Below are 23,069 nucleotides of genomic sequence, written 5' to 3' on the forward strand. Positions count from 1 at the left end.
TTTATTTGTCTGGCCCCTTTGAGTCTAACTGGTCACCCAACCAGCCTTCCAGACTCCTCTCTCCAGACATTCTAGCCTTTACTCAGCCACTTCATAAGTCCCTGTGGAGCAGTGTCTCTGGTGTCTGTGACCACTCAGGTCTTATACTTTTACCCTCCTCAGTATATCAGAGGAATCAGTGCAGAGTGCTCTTCTGCCACAAACTTGTAACAGGTTGTTTCCTCAGAGCTCTGTCAGCTTCTCTGTCCAACTCTCCAACTGCCTCTTCCAACTGTCCGTTAGGACAGTTTTCTGTCACTCAGGGAGTGCTCCAGCCAAAAGGCCCCCTCCCCTCTATGCCATGTGACTCAGCAGGGATCTATCTCAACATTCTGCTGGTCCCAGATTTTCAATTCCGTCACAGTGCCACTGGACTGTTTTGGACCAGGGGGCTGGGGGGAGCTCGGCAACTTACCTGGCTGCTTCTTGCTCTGACTGAGGGCTGCTGGGAGCAGGGGGTGGGGCTTGTTGCATGTGCCCGCCCCCTGGGCTCTTTACTGCCAGAGCTCCACTCCTGTGCGCTCCTGCAGGAAATGACCCCTGGTTAAGCGGTTCCTTCTGTAATAAAAATATTTAGCCATACCTAAACAGGATAGTCTGACATTTTCTTTGGGAGAGGCTGTGACAGGCTCAGCCAGCCAACACCAGAGGAGGCCAAGGGGGAGAGGAGCAGAAGTTCTTTCTGGGAGAAAGTGGCCCAAGACCAAAGGATCCCCAACAGAAGCCATCCTGGGGGCCTCTAGCCCTGGTGCAGTCAAACTCAAATCAGCTATAACACAGTCAGAGAGCCTTTAAAGCTGCAATGGGAGGGGGATCCCATGGGGCTGCGGTGTGGGCAGAGAGAGAGGATGGAACATGCCACTGGGGGATCCAGGCCCTGGGCCACTCCTGAAGAGCTGCAGCTATGAGAAGCCAGAGGTAGGTGAGGGAAAGGGGAGCTGGAGGAAGGAAGCTCAGTTGTGGAAAGTGAGGGAACTTTCCTGGGTAGGGTTGCCAGTTCTGGGTTAGGAAATACCTGGATATACTGGGGGTGGAGCCTGAGGAGGGTGGGGTTTGGGAGGGGACGGACTTCAGTGGGTTATAATCAGGGGTCGTTTCATAGAAAAAGAGCTAGGGGAACTCATTGGCATAACTCATTAGAATATGCCACACACCCTGACATCACCGGAAGTGTGTCATAAGGCCACACCCCCTGACATCACCGGACATGTGACATAAGGCCACACACCCCGCCCCCAACGGTCCCGGCCACTGCCGCTGGCCTTGCAGCTCCACTGCCGAGCCCCATGAGGGGCCTGGCGGTGGACCTGCAAGGCCAGCAGGAGTGCAAGGAAGCCCCGCGAAGGCCCTCCCTGGTCCCAGGCAGGCAGGGGTGGGGAGAGGCAGGGAGGAAGCAACTTACCCTCCCTCTTCTCCTGCCTCCTTCTGGCTGAATGAGGGCCGGAAGCGGGGCGGCCGGAAGCAGGGGGCAGGGCTTCGTCATGTGCCCCGCCCCCCGTAGCTCACCCGGGGGAACTGCGATCCCCCACGATCCCCCCTGAAATGACCTCTGGTTATAATGCCACAGAGTCCACCTTCCAAAGCTGCCGGTTTCTCCAGGTGAAATGCTCTCTATCACCTGGAGATCAGCTGTAATCCCAGGAAATCTCTAGCTATCACCAGGAGGTCAGCAACCCTACTCCTCGGATGTGAGCCAGTTCCCTAAAGGAGAACTGTGTCAGGGAGACTGCAAAAAAAAAAAAAAAAAACCACTGGCAGAATTAAGAGAAAAGAGGATCCAGAGCTGTAAATAAATGGCAATCACCACTTGTCACAAAGTGGCAAGCGGACCCTCTGAGAAACTAGTTTTGGACACATTCTAAAGAGTCCGTATCAGTGACAGCTAGCCTCTTAATACCAGTGTCATAACAGTCCCACGCTCCGCAGTACTTTGGTGTTCACTCTACTCATTAACTACAGACATCACTGTTGTTGCCATTGAAGGTCACCAAGTGAGGGCAGCATTAGCAGCCCTCACTTGGCATTAGTGCTGGTATCATAAGACAATAGGCTGACTTTATGCCAAAGGTTATCACGTCAGCTCGAAAAACATTGAAATACCCGGAGACCGAATCCTTATAATTCAAGTGAAAAGAAAGTTTAATTGAGACCTTGATCTTATTCCTCTGCCCTCTTATACTACAAATGCATTAGACTGTGGCAGAAGATTCTGTAAGGTAGAAGGAGCCATACCCTTCAGATGGCCACATTTTTAATGCCCCAAAATATGAAAAAAATGTCCTGCAAATTAAAAATAGCATATCAGGGAGACAGATCTTAGCCTGGTCTTTCACATGCTGTGCTAGGTTTCCATTTACAGGGAATTATTAATGTAGGGGAACTGGAGATTCTGTAAGGTAGAAGGAGCCATACCACTTCAGATGGCCACATTTTTAATGCTCCAAAATATGACAAAAAATATCCTGCAAATTAAAAATAGCACATCAGGGAGACAGATCTTAGCCTGGTCTTTCACAAGCTGTGCTAGGTTTCCATTTACAGGGAATTATTAATGTAGGGGAACTGTAACCTATGCAGACTGTTCACAGGCTGCAAACTGGAGTGGTGGGGTCTATTCTGTCACTTCAGTACACTCTCCCTCATGCCATCTTATTCTCCTGCATGTCTAGATGAGGCCTTGTGAAGTTTTTGACTTTGTGATAATAGGCTGAAGTCCATGAAAACTGCTATTGGGGGGGGTGATTTCCCCCAATTCCCTCTCCACCACAGACTTCTGATTCCCCTCTCACGTAGGTTCCCTGTCTTCCAGGTAAAGAATAAGGGGGGATTTGGGGATGAAACGGGATGGGAGCAGAGGAAGTCCCATTTCACAGACAGAAATCCTTTCCATTCATGGGGATTTACCAAGGGATCCAAGCAACAGTGATTAGAGATTACCTTCACTCTCTTCTACAATATCACTATTCTGTGTATTCTCATTAATCATAGTAATAGCTGACTTCCGGTTTATGGCAACACGCTGAGCAGACTCATCTCCCGGACCTCCTGGCTCATGTAAGTTCCCTGTCTTCCAGGTAAAGAATAAGGGGGGATTTGGGGATGAAACGGGATGGGAGCAGAGGAAGTCCCATTTCACAGACAGAAATCCTTTCCATTCATGGGGATTTACCACAGGATCCAAGCAACAGTGATTAGAGATTACCTTCACTCTCTTCTACAATATCACTATTCTGTGTATTCTCATTAATCATAGTAATAGCTTTCAGAGGTCTGAATGAAGATATTCCAACATATAGAACCACCATTGAGACAGTATCCCTTATATTATTCAAACAGAGATACTGGATGGATTCTGGCATTGGACTAAAGCAGCGGTCCCCAAGCTTTTTGAGCCTATTGGCCACTTTGAAATTCTGACACAGGGCAGTGGGCAGAATCACAAAATGTCTGCCGCAGGAGGTAAAGCCAACAGTAAAATGGCTGCCTTAGATGAAGCCAGTCATAAGAGACCAAGCCCTATGAAGAAAGGCCAAGAGACTTGGGAGTGTTCAGTCTGGAGAAGAGGTGGTTGAGGGGGGACATGATTGCTCTCTTTAAGTATTTGAAGGGCTGTCATTAGAGGAGGGCGGGGAGCTGCTCCTGTTGGCAGCAGAAGATAGAACTCACAATAATGGGTTTAAACTAATAATGGGTTTAAATTAAGGGTGGAAGGGTACCAGCTGGATATTAGGAAAACTTTTTTTACAATAAGAGTTGTGCAACTGCGGAATCAGCTGCCTAGGGAGGTGGTGAGATCCCCCTCACTGGCAGTCTTTAAGCAGCAGCTGGAGAAACACTTGTCAGGGATGCTCTAGGCTGATCCTGCAATGAGCAGGGGGTTGGACTAGATGGCCTGATTGGCCCCTTCACACTCTGTGATTCTATAAAATGTCAGGGAATTGTGTTCAATAAAACTCTCATTGTAACACTTTGACATTTCAGGCAGAAGCTGTTTAATAACCTTTTATCTACACAGCCAATCAGAAGCCCTGCTGGACAAAAGCCCCTCCTAGCCCTGCCCACTTTCTAAAAGCACTTCGTGGGCACCAGGTTGGGGACCCCTCGATGAGTTCCTCTATCTCCAGGGAGTGTTTGTAACTAATTTTTTAACCCACTTATACTGTTTCCAGAAGAATTTATCTGGCTTTTGATGTTATCTCCAGCAGATGAAGTGGTCTTCATGCTTTCTGATGGAGGTTCATAGATTTTTTTTGGGGGGGGGGTAAGGTAGCAAACACCACTGCAATCATTCTAATGCAATTTCATGGAAAATTCATAGACATTGATTTAACACAGTAATTTTGGCATCAAAAGCAAGATGTACCTTTAGTATGTCTGATAAAACCTGCACTGCTTGCTAAATCCATAAAAGCACAATGATTAGAAAGAGACCCAAGGCATCATTCACAGACATCGCTTTGCTCGGTGTCAAAAACTTAAATTATACTACAGTACTGAGAACCAAATTCTGAATTATGCAAATGCTATTTGATTATCTGATCCAATAAAATCAAATTTGCTTTATTACTCAGAATCCATTCAGCATCTGCAGAACTAGTAACAGCTTCTTAGCGACATGCCCGTTGAATTCCATATTAGGTTAGACACTCTGGTATAGTTGTAATAATAGAGGAACTGGAGGGGGTAGGGAGATATACAAGCCTGCTAACCCTGCAGCAGAGAACTCCAGGATGGAGATAAACAAAATACAAAATGGGACTCATTTCCTTCAAACTGAGTACTTTATTATTATGGTAAAGAGTATATGAAGTATGGGACAACCTGGTAAGTCCCCTTCATCACTCTCCAATAAAGATGTGGTGGCATTTTTGGAGGATACAGCAAATGGTTTTGTGGCTTCTCTCAAATGCATTGATCCAACATCTCCTTGCTCATATAAGATACTGTTAAGGTAGCTAGTTGAGAGCATAGGAGGAGTGGGAGCATTTGCGGAGCAGAGAATGAGCAAACAATGTTGAACCGCACTGTATAACACTCTAGGAATCACTTCAATCTCTATTGAGAAACCATAGAGACTAGGGAATTCCTAGAGCATAGTGATATAACGGTGTTATGAAATGTTGTTCTGTGCCTATTTTTGCTCCTGCCACTCAACAGAGAGAGGGCGAGGGCGAGAGCAGCGAGGGAGGAAGCTAAATCCACCAGACAACCTGGTAAGTCCAGACACTGGGGTGCCTATGGTAAAATTGCACCCTCCCCAGGTAAAATGACGATTTTACCCAGAAGAGAACCCAGAAGTGTTAAAAATATACTACATAACTGATACTTTGCTGGCCTAAACTAGTGTCCTACATCTTACCACTACACTAAGGAAAGTGTGAAGCCTTCCTCCAGCCTAAGGAGCCTTCTTCCAACTTAAGGGTCCTTATTGGAGGAAGAACCTCAGCATTACCTTCACTGTGACTCCAGAAGTGACGTAACTTTTAGGGTGAATCCCAGAGCATTACACTGATGTGGTGACCTCACACCGCAGCCTCACCTCCACTGTGAGCCTGGAAGAGACATAACTTTTAGGGTGAATTCTAGAGTGCTGAGTTGATGTGGTGACCTCTCTTCTGGGTCCATGCCAGAAGTGATATTGTGGCATTGGGACAACACCAATTCTTCCCCATTTTGTTCCCACTTCAGGGGCCAGGGCAGGAGGTCTCCAAAGTGGGAGCTGTGGCTATCCTAATATCTGGGCTGGCAACAGACTCATTCCACTTTTCAAAATGTTTTCACAGGTAAGGGTATGCACAGTCTCCCAAAATGTTTGCATATTCATATTGTCTAACTAAACCACCACATTAATAAACCAATAACACCACTGTTGTATGTCAGGCCTAACCAAATCCTTGTGTGAGTTAATGTCTTCCTAGCCTAACTTGACATAAAACTTCTCTCAAAGCTTCTGGGGGAGGTGGGGGGAGGGAAGGAAGAAAACATTCTGGTGACAGGCATCCACTTTTCAGTCTATTAGAAATTCACGATATATAATAGACAATGTTTCAGAAAAAACAAAGTGCCTGAAGAGATGCAGAGTTTAAACTTCAGGGACTGCCAGTTCGCAGTAGATCTCATGCGTGCTATGTCCAGAGAGATTATGCAGAATACTAACCAAAGATACTGAATATGAAATGTACAGATTAAAATGCACTATTTTTAAGTACATTCACCAGAAAGCAGAAAGGTGCATCTTTATCTTACCTCTGCCACAAAACGCTCAGGTATTCCACAGCAAAGAGGAACATTCTGGACTCTTGCTATGTTGGAACAGATAAAGCTCTCCTAAAGATTACCCAGGATGGAAAAGACGTTTCCATTCACATGCCTTACATGATAGATGCTCAGCAACAATACTTACCATTTTTCACTGTTGAAAACCTGCTGCGTTGGAGCCATACATATTTTCTTTCTTTCTTTCTACCCCTGCCCCCATGGGTCCTATAGCTGTACACGCCTTCTCATAAAACTGGATAACTGCAAGAGGAATACTCCGGAGTATCAAACAATGTTGCATTCCTTCATTTTTATGCACGGTGATACCCAGGGAGAATACCATAAATTGTTGTTTTGCTAAATTCCATTCAAATTAAAGACTTCCACAATGTAGCAATTTACGCAGAAGAACAGTGTGTGCAGAGCCCAACCAATAGTTGCTGAAGCTCAAAACCTTGTCTTCAGCAGTGGGCAGATAAAGACTCTTTCGGATTTTTTTTCTTAAAATAAAGGTTTCAATAACATTTTCTTTAAGTTTCTACTCCTTGGTTGCTTTCCTTAGATGGTTAAATGTATTTTATAATTGACTTAATGATGGGGAAGGATATATATTCATATGTTCCAGCAATCAGTCTAGTCTTCTTTCGAACTGAGATATGTTGGGTATTTCTGTTTCCACAGGAATAGAGTAGTAATGAGCCAACTGAGCCTACTCCACTTTCGTTTCTATTTTTGCTGAAGTTTGGTCCCGTTCACACGCGGCTATTTGGTGGTTTGTATAGATTTGTTCACATTGTGTAGACATGCTGCACAGCTCTTACCGAGTGTCAGAGAGTTGGAAGGGGCCTTAGAAGCCATCTAGTCTATCCTCCTGTTCAGTACAGGAAATTCAAAGCTAGTTTATCTCATACAGATGACGTGTCCAAGTCTTTGCTTAAAAACCTCCAGTGATAGAGAGCCCACCACCCCTAAGTAATTGCTGTGTTGTTTAACCACTCTTACCATTAGGAAGTTTTTCCTTAATGTTCAGTCAAAATATATTTTGCCTGTAACTTAAAGAGGGTGGATGAACTGGGACAGTGAGGTGGCAAAGAAGAAGCAGGCCCATAGTAGTGAAAAAAATGAAGGTGGGAAAACCCAGAGAGAGCAAGACTGGAAGAAAAGGATTCAACGGAACTGAGGGGGAAAGGAGATCTATAGTTTGCCATGAGTCCTGATGCCCCCGGCCTAATACAAAGTCTGCCTTCATACATATTTAAAGAAGAACAACAAGAATTGGTTTTTATATCCCACTTTTCTTGACCTTCAGGAGTCTCAAAAAGGCTTACAATCACCTTCCCTTCCTCTCCCCACAGCAGTCACCTTCTGAGGCAGGTGGGGTTGAGAGAGAACTGTGACTGGCCCAAGGTCACCCAGCAGACTTCATGTGGAGGTGTGGGGAATCGAACCTGGTTCTTGAGTCCACTGCTCTTAACCACTATACCACACTGACTCTCAGGAGTGGTGAGCATGCAAAGGAGTAGTGAGCGTGCAAGGCCTTGGTGCTGGAGAGTAAACAAGACACCTACATCAACAACCTGTTAAGGCATACTCTGTCCTGCCGCAGCTTTTGTTGTTTAGGCCAGCCATGCATGTCTGAGCTAGAAGTCCCTCCCAAAAGACACTTTTTCTTCTCTCTGACTTCACATGAGAATTAAACTAAAGCTACAAAGCACATGATAATTAAATGAAAGATTCCATTGTTATTGTTCTGGTTCTTTGATCGGGCCCTCAGATTGTCCCTTCTGTCCAGACTCTGATAGGATTTCTGAAACACATCACTAAAACAAAGAGAAACCAGTTTTAATTTATGGTTTCCCCTGAGCTCTTATTTTACTTTTTGATCCTCTGAAAGAAATACTGACGGAAAAGCTTGTCAGGTTGCGGGGTTTTTTGCTTTTGTTCAAAGCTCCCACTGTCCTTCCTCTCCACAGCTTTTGTCTTAATCCAACAAGTGGCCCTGTCACTTACCACACGGGAATAATAAATTTTGAATCCGGGTTTAGCCACAAAGTAGTCATCAGACTTGAAAGTTATCTTCAGCTGATTTGTTCTTGATGTTATCCTTGGAGGGACCTCCTTGTGCCCGCACCATCGTCCTCGGATAATGGTGCTGATTTCAGATATGTCTTCCACTTCCACAAAGTCGTACCTGGAGCCAGGGTGGGACAGAACAAGAAGCGGGTGTCAAAATCTTTCTTTATGATTAGCTCACTGTTCAGAAATGGGCTCAGTAAACCAAGTTGTTTAGATGAGACTTTTTCCCCCCACCACGAAGCCTCAGTTACAGACTCTGGATGCCCCAGAAATGAATCCCACAACATCACTGGGCCCCCTACATGGTGCCTGAATTTCTTTCAGCCAATGAACCATATTCCCAACCTTCCAATGGCTGCTGGAGCAGCTTTTGCAGGTGAACAGGAAGAGGGAAGAATCCTCTTTCCTCTCCTCTAGGGTTGCCAGTATAAGGATGGCAACTGGTGGGAGACTCACCATTGGGGGGGGGGCATTGCCAGAAAAGTAGGGCTGCCAGCTCTGGGTTGGGAAATACCTGGAGATTTTGGAGGTCAAGCCTGGGAAGGACAGGGTTTGGGGAGGGGAGGGGAGGGACCTCAGAAGGGTACAATGTCATACAGTCACTTTTTCCCAGGGCAACTGATATCTATTGTCTGGAGATCAGTTGTAATAGCGGGAGGTCTCCAGGCCCCTCCAGTGATGTGCTGATGTAATTTCCAAGGCAACCGGAAGTGACGTCATTGCATTGCCATTGATGCTACAGCCTTTGACCCAAACTTTTTGGTTTAATCACAGAGTTCTGACTAAATGCTAGCACATTGCTGGTGATGCTCTGACGTCACTTTCGGTCATGTCAAAAGTGATGTCAGCATGTCGGGATGCTAGCAGTTGCCCTCCTCATTTTTCCCCTACTGCCTATTTTTTTCTCCCATTGCCCAGCTAAGAGGCGGCAAGAAGGGCCCGCTGGGGACAGGAAATACCTTGCCCCCCAGTGGGAATGTGGCAACTCTCCTCTCCATGAATACAGTTGCAGCAAAGAGAGATACTTCCTTCCTCCTGCCCACCTGATACTACGCTCACAATCACAACTGTGCAGGCAGGGAGAAATGTGTGGAGCAGTTTTGCCTGCAGATGAGATTTGAATCCCAGCCAAAAAGAACTCTTGGGCTGCAATTCTCCCCTAAGATGCAAGGCGAGAATTATGGGGCACCAAATTTTGCATTCTGAGCCTACGGAATATGAATTGGTAGCACTGATAATATGAGACAGGGCTTTGGGCTTTAATTTTAACTGGCAGGATCAGCCCAAGGACAGGTCCAGTAGATAGTCTGGTATTGATGCTGTATTATGCAAGTGTGAGTTGGGAATTATCCGGGACAAAGGCTCTTAGCTTTTCTACTAGGACACCGCAGTGCTGACCAGGAAAACTGACCTGTGGAAACTGCATGGGTCACATTGTCTCGAAGAGCTTTGTGGACTAGCAGCAAAGCATCACATGCCAAAAATCACTGCAGGAACTAGAACAGCACATCTAATCAGCTTAATTCATGTAGTACAGAGGTTTCAGTTTGGTTTACAAATAGAGTTGCCAGCTCCGAGTTGGGAATACCTGGAGGTTGGGGGGGGGGGTTGGAGCCTGGGGAGGGGAGGGTTTGGAAGCGGAGGGACTTCAGTGGGGTATAATGCTATATAGTCCACCCTCCAAAGCAACCATTTTCTCCAGGGGAACTGTTCTCTTGTCATCTGGAGACCAGTTGTAATTCCGGGAACTATCTAGCCACCACCTGCAAGTTGGCAATCCTATTTACAAACCCTGGTTACAAGCTAATTCCAGTTAACTTCGACCTCGGCTACTATCACTGCAAGTGTAAGGCTATACCATTGAAAATGCTAACCCGGGAAGGGAGGAATTTGCACTGTAGAGAGAAGAGAACAGCAGGCCCATAGTTAAGAGACTGAAAGGCCAAATCAGTATATTGTTATGGAAATTTGATTCAGCATCACCAACTATGCCAAGTTGCTTTGACCCCTCTGAACAATAATGGAGCCAAACAGTGTATTTAAATCTGATATTTCAAACTCTTAAAACGATAGTGCTGTAACCACAGAGATCTTTCCTTGGAAACATGTCACATGAAATTCACGCGTGCTGAATCTCTCCTTGGCAACAAGCCCCTTTTAATTTTTTTTTTTAAAATATCCCCAACAGAACTTCGCAGTTTATTTATTATGGGCTAAAATTCATCCATATGCTTTGAACATTCCATGAAAGCAAAAGAGCCATAAAGCAGCCAGTGTAGTGAAGAATATGGCTCCTTTGTGTGTCCAAATGAGTCCAAATTGTATCTTTATGCAAATAAACATTAAAAAGAACAAACTCTGCATACTGACGATGACTTAGTCATATTTCCTTATCTACTCCTTCACCCTTCCTATTCCTTGATTGACAAGACTGCCATACAAACAACAGCACGTATTGCATCATGTACCAAACTGTTTGCAAATCAGATGACAGTTCAGAGCTTACACATTTCTGAGGGTACAGCCAGTCTCTGTCTTGCCAGAGTACCTGGATTCCCAGAGCAATCAGTATGAAAGGTATGTACATTCTATATCCCATCTTTTCTCCACGGAACTCAAAGCAGCTTGGTATGCAGGCATGTGCAGCCTTATATGTACATTCTATATATTAAACACATTCTATCCCATCTTTTCTCCATGGAACTCAAAGCACCCTACATGGTTCTCGTGTCCGCAGCTTGGTATGCAGGCATGTGCAGCCTTTAAATAGAGTTGCCAGCTCCAAGGTACTCTTTAAATGCTTTTGGCAAGAAGTGGGGGACACCGGTCCCCAACGTGATGATATCATGTCTGCATGATGTCATCACGTTGGAGATGTCCCCGCCCCCTCCAGGAACATTCCACAAAGTCCCCCACCATGGACTTGGAAGGACCTGGCAACCCTATTGTGGAGTCAGTTTATTTTCTTCTGCGCATGGATTGAATAATGAGGATTTCAAGGGAGGGTGCTGCCATTATCATTATCAGTGGCATCAGAACACCTTCCTTTTTTAAAAAAAATGACCATAAAAGAACAATATAATGCTATAGTGTTGTAATGATAGTTCAAGCAGGTTCTCTGAATTCCCAGCTTTCATTTTAAAAAGTAAGTCTCTAGCCCCTCCCTCATGGAGAGATGGCTTTTCCCTTATATTTCTGTGAGGGAACGAGCAAGAGACTTGCTTTTAAAAAAAGAAAGAAAGCTGGGAATTTAGAGAACCTGCTTGATCTATTATTACAACCAATGCTCCCTCTAAGTTGTGGAGTCTTGTGAGCCGAAATTCTACTTTGTGAGCTGCTGGCATTAAAGTTGTGAGCAAGCGATTTGGTGACTGCATAAATTAGTTGGCTCTGGCACCAAGGAAACAATTTTTTAATCATAAACTAGACATTTTAGTAATATTTTCCACATTTTTTTCAGGGAACCTAAGTAAAAACACTACCTCCCTTCTTACAAGAAAGACCATCTCTTCTCTTTGGTCTTCCGCTCATCACAGTAATCTTTAAATCTGGTAATTAACAAGAGTTCCATGGCACTTTTCTAAACATTTTATTGCTCCTTCCCCCTTCTAGTCTTAGCCTCTTTTGCTGGCTTGTAACCAGTTGGCAAGGGATTGGTTTATATTTGCTTTTCAAACAACAGGTGCTTTCTAAATAATGATAATCCCTCTTGAAGGATACATCAAAACACACAGCCATATCCACCTTCCACATGTCATTGCTCTACAAAGCCTCCTTTAGCCTATCCGTACCATGCCCTGATTTGCTCAATCCTATTCACTTCTTCTCAGCCCACTCTGCTCAGTAGCTGAAACCTGTGGTGCATTCCTAAGTAGAGTGGTACCCTTCTAAGTTAATCAAGCCCTGACCTGGATGGCCCCAGCTAGCCCGATCTCATCAGATCTTGGAAGCTAAGCAGGGTCAGCCCTGGTTAGTACTTGGATGGCAGACTAGGCTTACCAAATGCCGGCGGGGGATCTGCAGCTCTTTACAGGATCCCTGCCGCAGGGGACGGCGATATGCGGTGCACCCGCCGTCGCCAGGATGTGACGCTATGCGTCACTCTGGCAACAGGGCTGTTTGGAGTCCCGTTGCCAGAGCGACGCGTAGCATCACATCATGGCGACGGCAGATGCACCGTGTATCACCGTCCCCCATGGCACGGATCCTGTAAAGAGCTGCAGATCCCCCGCCGGCATTTGGTAAGCCTATGGCAGACCACTGTGGAATACCAGGATCATGACACAGAGGCAGGCAATGGCAAACCTCCTCTGAACGTTTCTTGCCTTGAGAACCTTGTGGAGTTGCCATAAGCCAGATGCAACTTGATAGATAACAGAAAGAAACCACTTTAAAATCAGCCACTGAGTGCTGAAAAGCAATTGTTTTAATTTTTGCAGAATACAACAGGCTACTTTCCATCTTTGGTATTTTTTTTTAATGCTGTAATGCATGGCTATTCTTTTTCTGGAATCCCTAGTTCTCAGGGTCATGGAAGAGCACAACAAGAATTTTTCTCTCATTGACTTTGTGTTCTGCTCCTCAGTAGGGCTGCCTATACCTAGACATGGCTGTCATCTGATGGTACATAACAGAAGGGACATAACACCTCTCTAGAAATTGGCTGAAACTGTACTGTAAAACCAGTTTCCCTCAGAAGAGACATCAGTCCTCTCTAGGAATTGTCAAAACCTCTATAGTTTTCTATAGTGTTTTTTGCCAATGCCTAAAGAGGTATAACATAACTTCTGGGGTTTCCCAGAAGGAATTTGCTAGTTCATTAAAGAAACTTTCAGTTTAAGAGGGAAATGAACACTCTAGGAATTGCCAAAACCTCTATGGTTTTCTATAGGGTTTTTGCCAGTTCCTAAAAAGGCATGACATCACCCCAGGTGTGGTGATTTTCCTCTTAAACTGGAGGTTTCTTTAATGAATTAGTCAATTCCTTCTGGGAAAACCCAGAAGTTTTCCCAGAAGGAATTTACTACTTCATTAAAGAAACCTTCAGTTTAAGAGGAAAATCAACACACTTACAAATTCTCTCCTCCTCCAAAAATCTAGGCATCATAAGTTAAAGAGACCATCTTAACTTTCACACACTGTCTACTAGTCTGACATTATGTACTGGCTTGCTCCTTAGCTCCATGTAGCAATACTTTGTCTCATTCTTTTAGCCCCAGTTTTTCTGGATGCTTTCCAAACACATCGAAAGACCTGTTGGGAATGTTAATGTGGGAACTGAATCTAAAATACAAATTTAGCACTTGTAACAGTGATTTTAATGACCTATTTTTATTGGACAAAATAGTTACTGGATTTATTCCCTGCCTCCCCCCCCCACACACACACGAGGGGCCTTTGCAATCTTTCATAAAGGTTCAGCCTGGCCCTGACTGGGATAGCCCAGGCAAGAACAATCTTGTCAGATCTTGGAAGCTAAGCAGGGCTGATCCTGGCACGTAGATGGAAAGGGCCAGGACACAGAGGCAGGTTATTAAGCCACCTCTCTGAAATGTCCCAGCCCCACTACGGGTCACTAGAAGTAACTATGACTTCCGTGCTTGCAAGCACACACACACACACACACAACCACCACCACCCCCAATAAAATAAAGGTTCAGCTTGCTTTATCCGAGATGTATTTCTAAATATGCTTCCTAAGGTTGCCTTGAATAGTGTAAAATTTACATCTCAGTAAATAGGTGTAAAATCATGTTCCATTAACCATATATGAAAAGAACAAATTCAAATTAAATCAGTTAAAGACCTAGAACTGCCCTGAATTATCTTAACCCCAGCCACTGCATGATAATAACATCCTGCGATATTCTCGCAATGCACAAATGCACATTCCAAACAGAAGTTGAGAATAGGGGGAAGCCCTGAAAACATTTGGTACCTGGAGTTCCTTCATGCTTGTGTGTGTTATGTGCCGTTAAATTGCTTCCAACTAAGGGAGACCCTAGTAATGACCACCAAAATGTCCTATCATTAACAGCCTTTCTCAGCCTTTGCAAACTGAACGCTGTGGCTTGAATACCAATATCATCAAATGACCTTTACTGAGGGCCAAACTACATTTGACATTGAGGATCCATGATAGGATCCCCTGAGATATAATTCAAGTTTTGTTTTGTTCTTTTTTTTAAAAAAAAAGCAGTCACAGAAGGAAGAGAGGGGGAAAGTGCCATGATACTGGGGCAAGAACTGTAATCCTGTTCCACATGTAGTTTGACCCTGAGATACACATATTGGCAGGGGTCATTTTGGGGGGGGACGCGGGGGGACGCCATCCCCCCGGGTGAGGTGCGGGAGGGCGGGACCTGGAGCTCCCTGCTGGTGCCCGCTGGAGGTCGCCGCCGGCTGTGGGGAGGACACACTTCCGGTGATGTCAGGGGGTGTGGCATATGCTAATGAGTTATGCTAATGAGTCCCCCTAGCTCTTTTTCTACGAAATGACCCCTGCATATTGGTATACTAAATCTTTTAAACTACACAGGTAAACAGGTCACAACACGAGCTCAGAGTCTAGTCTTCAGTCTTCTGGTTTGAATATACGTATAAAACGTGTGGTCTTTATCTAATCTTTAAACCCACATATCTTCACTTAGACTTATTCTTTCTGCTATGCAAGCTGTTAAGTTTTGTTTTTACAATGTGGATTTTTTGGTTTTAGAATATATATACTTAAAAGCACACCTGGTCTTAGCACTTAGCAGCGCTGTTTGCTGAGTTAATTCAGACAGTCTCTGCATGGTTAACAGGTGAGGTCATCCTTGTGGTCTCTGGAAGTCAAACTCTCAGTTTCTGTTTGGCAATTGGTTAAAGGCACAGGAAGAACCTTCTGCTTGGGGGAAGGAAGCTGACACGGATGGAGTTAAACTTTTGTACCCAGTCATCTTGTGAAACTGAAATAGAATCCCCACAGTCTTCCTCAAATGTGCTGACCGAGAATTCGTCTTGGCTGTTCGCTTTTATTGCAATGTTAAGATTCACATTTTGCAAAGTGCCCCCCCCCAGCTCACCTGCAGATTTCATTCTCTGGCTCTTCCAGTCCAAACTGACTATCGAACACCAGTTGTATCCTTGTATTCTCAGGTGAAAGAAGCTTCCATGTCAACAACAAGTTCCGTGGGTAGCTGTTCGGGAAACGGGGGCTGTGAATGTGGCCATTTCCCCGGACGTTGATGGTCTCCTCTTTCCGGTACAAGGCTGTGAGGTGATTGCTCTCTGTTAGTAATCACACAACTTGTAGAAATTAGTATGTGGTTCAGATCAGGAGGGCACACAAACACAGAAACATTCAATGTAAGTTAACAATAACAGCTTAGTACAGAAATTCTCAGACTTTCCAAAGTTATTCTTCTTGCTTTAAAACATGATGTAAAAAAGAAAATGTAAATATGCTTTAGATTTAATCTTAGGTGCTAAAATGTTAATAGCAAGAAATTGTAAATATGCTGAAAATTTAAACATTAGACAGTATCAATAAAGTACAGCAATATTATACTTTTATCTAAACAGTGTGTCCGAAGGCAATTCAAACTGTTGCTTATTTTAACCTGTAAAACATCTTTTATGTCTGTCAACATAAATTGCATTTAAATTTGAATGTATTTCATTGCTATACTGTGGGTTCAACTTTCTTTGGAAGTTGTAAGGGGTTTTTTTTACCCCCATGTCATTTTGTTTTTTATTTCATAGCATTATTCACGTACAAACTTATAAAAATATACACGGGGAAACTTGCTTCTTCCGAATTTGAAAACTGTCTACCTTGGCATGATTTTGAGAACAACTTGAATGGGTGGCCTTTTGAAGAGAAGACGAGGAAGAAGAGATTGGATTTAAACCCGACCTTCACTACCCAAAGGAGTCTCAGAGTGGCTTAAATCTCTTTTCCCTTCCCCTCCCCACAACAGACACCCTGTGCGGTAGGTGGGGCTGAGAGAGCTCTTTCAAGAACTGTTCCTGAGAGAACAGCTCTGAAAGAACTTGTAACTAACCCAAGGTCACACCAGCAGCTGCATGCGGAGGAGTGGGGAATCAAACCCGGTTCTCCTAGATTAGAATCTGTGCTTCTAACCACATACCAAACTGGCTTTTGAAGGACTGGGGCTCACAGTGAGTGATCTGTTGTTGAAAGTACTGCATGTGACATTGTGAACCCATAATTGTATCCCCAGTTGTATAACTGAGTTGCAAAAAACATCTCTGCAAGGAGGGTATTATGAATTGGGGCCACTGTGCTTTGTGAGAGGAAGGTTAACTCTTTCTCCTGTGCCATTTCCTTGATCAAAAATGGTCACCTTAGGCTGCTTTTTGTACCCTCCAAAGGGAAAAAAGACAAGCACAGTAAGGGCCAGTGTCTTTCCCCCCTATTACCATTTAACACAGCCCTGGGGAAAGGCATTTTTAAGAAGGGAAATGGCATGAAGAGGAACTATTTAAAACCACTCTCTCTCTCCCCTAGCACCATTAAGCTTCATCCATGTTATCCACACATGGGCTACTTTTTTGTGACTAAATTCTGTGTCATGGATTTGGTCTCTGATGCCCAGCATCATTTGTAGTTCAGCTGTAAAGTACCCACTCCCATAATAGATACCATATGAACAATTTTAACTTTTTATTGGAGAGGGTAATTTTCTCCCAAGTTCCTGTTAATCTTCCTGTTTTGTTCTGCTGTCCACTGCAGAACAATGGACCAAATTGAAAAGATACTAACAGAATCCAAACATTGGAAAAGAACTACAAGTAAAATTACTCAGTGGAATGAGATGAAATGCCTTCATTTGTAGGGTTATTAAGAGAAATCTTCTAGGTTCTTCTTCACCCAATTTCCCCCTGAAATCAAACAATCCATTTCTATCCACTTTTTAAGTAATTCTGAGTCAGTTTCTAAACAATTGTGTTTTGATCACAGAGAAATTTGAAAAGAGGGTGAGCAAGAGGGAGGTTCTGCAAAATTTCAGACTCTTCCACTGTAGGTGCTCAGACGCAGACAACGTCTTCCCAAATCATAGAATCATAGAGTTGGGATCTCCAGGGCTGTCCAGTCCAGCCCCCTGCACAATGCAGGAAATTCACAAATACTTCCTCCCATCCCCCAGTGGCCCCTGCTCCATGCCCAAAAGATGACAAAAAACCTCCAGGATCTCCAGCCAAACTGGCCTGGAGAAAAATTGCTCCCTGACCCCAAAGTGGCAATGAGCATTTCCCTGGGTGTGTAAGACAATGTTTGTGTACTCCAGCTAGAGTACCACCCTGTAGCGTATAGCATAAAATAACTGCAAGGGCTGAAGTTACAAAAGGATGCATTGATTAAAAGAGAAACTCCTCTTTTAAAAGAGAGAAAAAAAGAAAGAGTAATCAATGGCTATATCAAAAAAGTATATTTTAGAAAAAAGAAATTTCCCTTCCCATAACTATACCTGATGACTAAAACTGAGCAAAAGAGATTACATCCCTGAGAAGCATATTCCAAAGGTGTCCTTCTAGACCAGCACTGAGCCCCGCCATGGCCAACCAACTGCTTCTTGCAAACACACAGGCAGAGCAAGATGAAGTTAGCTACCACCTGTTGTTTGCCCTCTGCATCATTCTAGCCTATTGCAGAAAAACAACCAAAGCACATTCGTTCCCAGGACTGTTTGTTGTTGTTCCTAAAATGATGCCCAAGTCATGAATCATTACCTCTTTGGCCAAAGTCAACTGAACTGTGATTCACTTGACATCTGTCGGCTAAGTGACTTCCCATCATTGTTCTCAGAGCAATTAGGAAAAACTAAGGACACAAATTGCTTTTTAACTTTCTTCTGATCACCAGAAGAAGAATTTCCACTAATCTGGAAACCTTACATTCAAAAAAAAGAAAAAGAAAAAAAAGCAGAGAAGGTATAACACAGCTACTCATATTCCTTCCTGCCATTCTATATTTTTTTCTTACAAGGACTGAGAACCCCTGTACAGGTTACAATCAGTGCAGAGATGCCACTGAAAATATGGGGGAGGTATCAAAACATTTACATTTGCTGGCCAATAGGATAATTATCTTCAGAGTATCTAATACCCCTGAGAGTATCTAATACCCCTGGTGGACACTCATGGTAGCCCTGTTGGTAACACAGAGACTCTCAACAAGATGAAAGGTTAGGAACATGATCAGCAGTGCTAATTATTATGGGCAGGGCAGGTGATTCTTCAAACAGAAAGGCTAGTTTGGCCGGTTTCTATATTTATTTATTTTATACCACTTTTCTCCCCAATGGTGACCCAAAGCAGCTTACAATGGTAACTCACAGTTCTTACCTCCTCCATTTTATTTCAGAGAGGTAGGTGAGGTGGAGAGTGAGTGACAGACCCAAGGTCATCCAGTGAAATTCCGTGAGCCAGTTTGGTGTAGTGGTTAGGAGTGCAGACTCTAATCTGGAGAACCGGGTTTGATTCCCCACTCCTTCACATGCAGCTGCTGGGTGACCTTGGGTCAGTCATAGTTCTCTCACATCTGTTCTCTCAAGAGCAGTTTTCTCAGAGCTCTCTCAGCCCCACCTACCTCACAGGGTGTTTGTTGTGGGGAGAGGAAGGGAAAGGAGATTGTAAACTGCTCTGAGATTCCTTCGGGTAGTGAAGGGTAGGGTATAAATCCAATCTCCTCCTCCTCTTCTTGATATGGAGAGGGTTCAAACCTGGGTCCCCCAGATTTTAATCCAACATTCTGACCCCCCACCTCACACTCAGGTGTAACTCTGCTTAGGACTGCACTAGATTGCACTGGAAGTTGCTTTGCACAGAGTGCTCCTTGTATGTCTTAATTTCTTTACTAGTGGCTTGGATGCGCTAATGCAGTGTACAGAGGGTGAGGTGGGAGTAGATGAAAGCTTAAAAAACACTACTTTAAACTAAGCAGTGGGGAGGGTGGGTTGAGACTGCCCATCCCCAAGTTATGCCCATAGCCTAATGGAGTCAGCATAATACCTTCTCTTCTCCATTCCACTGTCAAACTTTTACAAGGAACTGACAAGGGGCTTTTAAAATCATGCCTCTCAGCTAGGTTTGCCAACCTTCAGGTGGTGGCTGGAGATCTTCTGCTATTACAATTGATCTCCACGTGACAGAGATCAGTTCATCTGGAAAAAAAATAGCCACTTCGGAAGATGGACTCTATGGCATTGTACCCTGCTGAGTTCCCTCCCTGCCCCAAATCCTGCCCTTCCCAGGCTCCACCCCCAAAACCTCCAGGAATCTCCCAGCCCAGAGCTGGTAATGCTACTCCTTCCACTCCCCCCTCATTTCTTAATTTCTTCTAAGAAACACCCAGCTTGTCCAAGACTTGATAGTTTGCTCATTTTTTATTACTTTTTAGCTAGTCCTAATAACCTGCGGGAGCTGCGGTGGCTCAAGTGGTTAAGACGCTGAACTGCAGGCTGTGGAAGGTCAGTAGTTCAGCAGTTCGAGACCCGAGTGTGCCGCATGACGGAGTGAGCTCCCGTCTCTGGCCCCAGCTCCTGCCAACCTAGCAGTTCGAAAGCAAGAAATTGCAAGTAGATAAATAGGGACCACTTCGGTGGGAAGGTAACAGCATTCCGTGCGCCTTGGTGTTTAGTCATGCCGGCCACATGACCACGGAAATGTCTTCGGACAGCGCTGGCTCTTCGGCTTTGAAACGGAGATGAGCACCGCAACCCTAGAGTCGGATTCGACTGGCTTTCGAGCAAGGGAACCTTTATCTTTACCTTTAATAACCTAATAACATAATAACCTAGCTGCGGTGGCTCAAGTGGTTAAGACGCTGAACTGCAGGCTGTGGAAGGTCAGTAGTTCAGCAGTTCGAGACCCGAGTGTGCCGCATGACGGAGTGAGCTCCCGTCTCTGGCCCCAGCTCCTGCCAACCTAGCAGTTCGAAAGCAAGAAATTGCAAGTAGATAAATAGGGACCACTTCGGTGGGAAGGTAACAGCATTCCGTGTGCCTTGGTGTTTAGTCATGCCGGCCACATGATCACGGAAACGTCTTTGGACAGCGCTGGCTCTTCAGCTTTGAAACGGAGATGAGCACTGCAACCCTAGAGTCGGATTCGACTGGCTTTCGAGCAAGGGAACCTTTACCTTTACCTAATAACCCAGTACAGGCAGGATAAGGGATTAGAGTATGGAATAGAACTGGGGAGACCTCATTGAATGACCTGGATCACTTTAACTCCTAGTGTTACCTATCATTCAGGATTGTTGTGAGGATCCAGAGGGGAGAGAAAGCAGGTAAAGTACTCCCCCACACAAAGGGGTGGTAGATGAATGTAAGTGGTAACGGTGCATTTTTTTCTAGGAAACCAACGTAACTATTTGCGATTTTATACACCCTCTGAATCACACAGATCCACTTTTAGATAGCACAATACAATTACTTACATAACTTCAAAAGAAACAATCAACTGAGACACCAATGATTTGCAAAATAAAGATGATGGAGGATGTTCTTAAGCAAGAAATGCTCTCCACAAAGCATACCTACATATTAACATCATCGTAAAGTTCCACTTTTGACATTTTAATTTAATTTAAGGCATTGTTAAATGTTATTCTTTCTTGACAATCACGATTAATCTTATTGACAGCAGACTTCTAAGGCTCAGTTTGTTACATGAAATGTCTCTATTTCTCAAACAATAATTCCATCACCCCTAGATAAGAGAATGGTTTTCCTTCCTATAGGGTAGTTTCTCTTTCAAAAAGGTTGTTTTGAAAATGATAATAATAATAGCCTTGACAAGTGTGCAGCATTAGTGCTGAATAGAGTACAGATCGTTGAAGAAGGAGAACTCAAGATGCCAAACAACAACATCATCAAAACACTGAGCTTAAGTTTACAAAAATGGAAGAAGAAAGTTAGTTTGAGTCCAGTGGCACACAAAAGCTCATACCTCAAATAAAACTTTGTTGGTCTTAAAGGTGAAAACTTTGTTGGTCTTAAAGGACTCAAACTTTGTTTTACCTCTTCAGACCAACACGGTTGCCCACATGGATCTAGATAATAAAGTTGATAGTGAAAATACCTGGAAGTGGCTCCAAAATGGGCACTTGAATAAAGCAATGGAAGGACTCATTCTAGCTGTGCAAGAGCAGGTAGTCGAAACAAATAGTATGAAAGTCAAGATTCAGAAGACCAGTGATAACAACTAATGTTGACTTATGAAACAGTTGATCACATGGTCAGTGCCTGCAGTAAAATTGCTCAAGCTGACCATTTTTTGTTGTTGATCAGTTGCATGGTTGAGTCCGACTCTTCATGACCTCATGGATCACATCACGCCAGGCTGACCATCATGACTGTCAAAATAGAGCTGCAGCTATGCTGGACTGGAATCTTTGCAAGAAGAATGGCTTACCATCAGCCAGTTATTCATTGCAGCATACACCATACAAGATCATGGAGAATGATGTAACAAAGATTCTTTGGGACTTCTGATTACAAACACCCGGAGCATAATACTCCCAATATCACAACTGTATATAAAATGAGAAATAGGGTTTGAATAATTGACATTGCAATCCCAGGAGACAGCAGAAGAGAAAAGAAGGAACAGGAAAAGATCACACAATATCAAGACCTACAAACAGAGTTAGAGTGCCTCTGGGAAAAGAAGGTGACCACCATGCCAGCTGTCATTGAAGCCCTTGGAGTGGGGCCGAGAAGTCTCATGAAACACCTGGACATTCTGGTCATTGAATAAATAATACCAGCTCAGCGCCAGAACACAACGTTGCTTGTAACAGCAAGAATCCTGTGAAGATACATCTGCAGTTCCCAAGAATTTGCAGAACACCATCTACTTGTCAAATATCTGACTGTGATAATTCACCACCACAATGAATCTTCTCAGTGAAATCTTTATGGGGTATAAATATCTTGAGTAATCTCAGTAATATCTCAGAGTAACCTACCTCACAGCCTAAACTGTAGAGGGAAGAATGATGTTATAAAATGCTTTTGGTCCCCATTGGGGAGAAAAGTGGGGTATAAATATCTTGATTAATCAGTAAATATAAATCCTAGATGTACTTTGGACTTCAGTGTCCAGGGTTGGGGAGCCCAGTGCCACACTTACCAAGGCCAGCAGATGAGGGGGGCAACTACCTGCCACTCAGAGGGCTCAGTGACATGGTTCTGCCCTAGGGTGGCCAACCCCCAGGTGGTGGCTGGAGATCTCCTGGTATTACCACTAATCTCCAGGCGACAGAAATCAGTTCATCTGGAGAAAATGGCTGCTTTGAAAGTTGGACTCTATGGGATTATGCCCCAAACTCTGTCCTCCTGAGGCTCCACCCTCCAAATCTCCAGGTTTTTCCCATCCCAGAGCTGGCAACCCTATTGTGCCTCCATTGGTCTCCAAGGAGAAGGTGGCAGGTACAGCAACAGTGCTCCAAAAGGCAGCAGTACCAGTAAAGCTATGTAGCTCCTTTAAGGAGCCATGTCTAGCAGCTAAGCCTGTTGCCAGCTGACCAGCAGGCCCAGAAGGTGACCAGGGGAAATCCCCTGTGAGGGATGAAGCCACACCTCCATCTCCTCTCTCACAGGAATACTCACTATCATCAGATTTCCTTGGGACTTCCTAGATGGGTGGGGTTCCAGAAGCTCCTCTGAGAGGAGAGTCCGTTAAAG

The 23,069-nt window shown here is 44.3% G+C and overlaps 1 protein-coding gene across 3 annotated transcripts in view; it reads right to left on the reverse strand.

Moving 5' to 3' along the window:
* Positions 1-23,069, reverse strand: part of PDGFD (platelet derived growth factor D) — a 223,542-nt gene that overhangs the window by 61,581 nt on the left and 138,892 nt on the right. For 2 of the 3 annotated variants that reach the window (XM_015429665.1, XM_015429663.1), the window contains exons 2-3: positions 15,438-15,642; positions 8,308-8,488 (exon numbers count right to left, since the gene is read on the reverse strand). In XM_015429665.1, coding sequence (XP_015285151.1) covers positions 8,308-8,488; positions 15,438-15,642 — 386 coding nt within the window. The remainder of the gene's footprint in view (positions 1-8,307; positions 8,489-15,437; positions 15,643-23,069) is intronic. The other variant, XM_015429664.1, reaches the window with a different exon arrangement.

This window comes from Gekko japonicus, unplaced genomic scaffold (assembly GCF_001447785.1).
Source record: "Gekko japonicus isolate JY-2015 unplaced genomic scaffold, Gekko_japonicus_V1.1 scaffold651, whole genome shotgun sequence".
NCBI lineage: Eukaryota > Metazoa > Chordata > Lepidosauria > Squamata > Gekkonidae > Gekko > Gekko japonicus.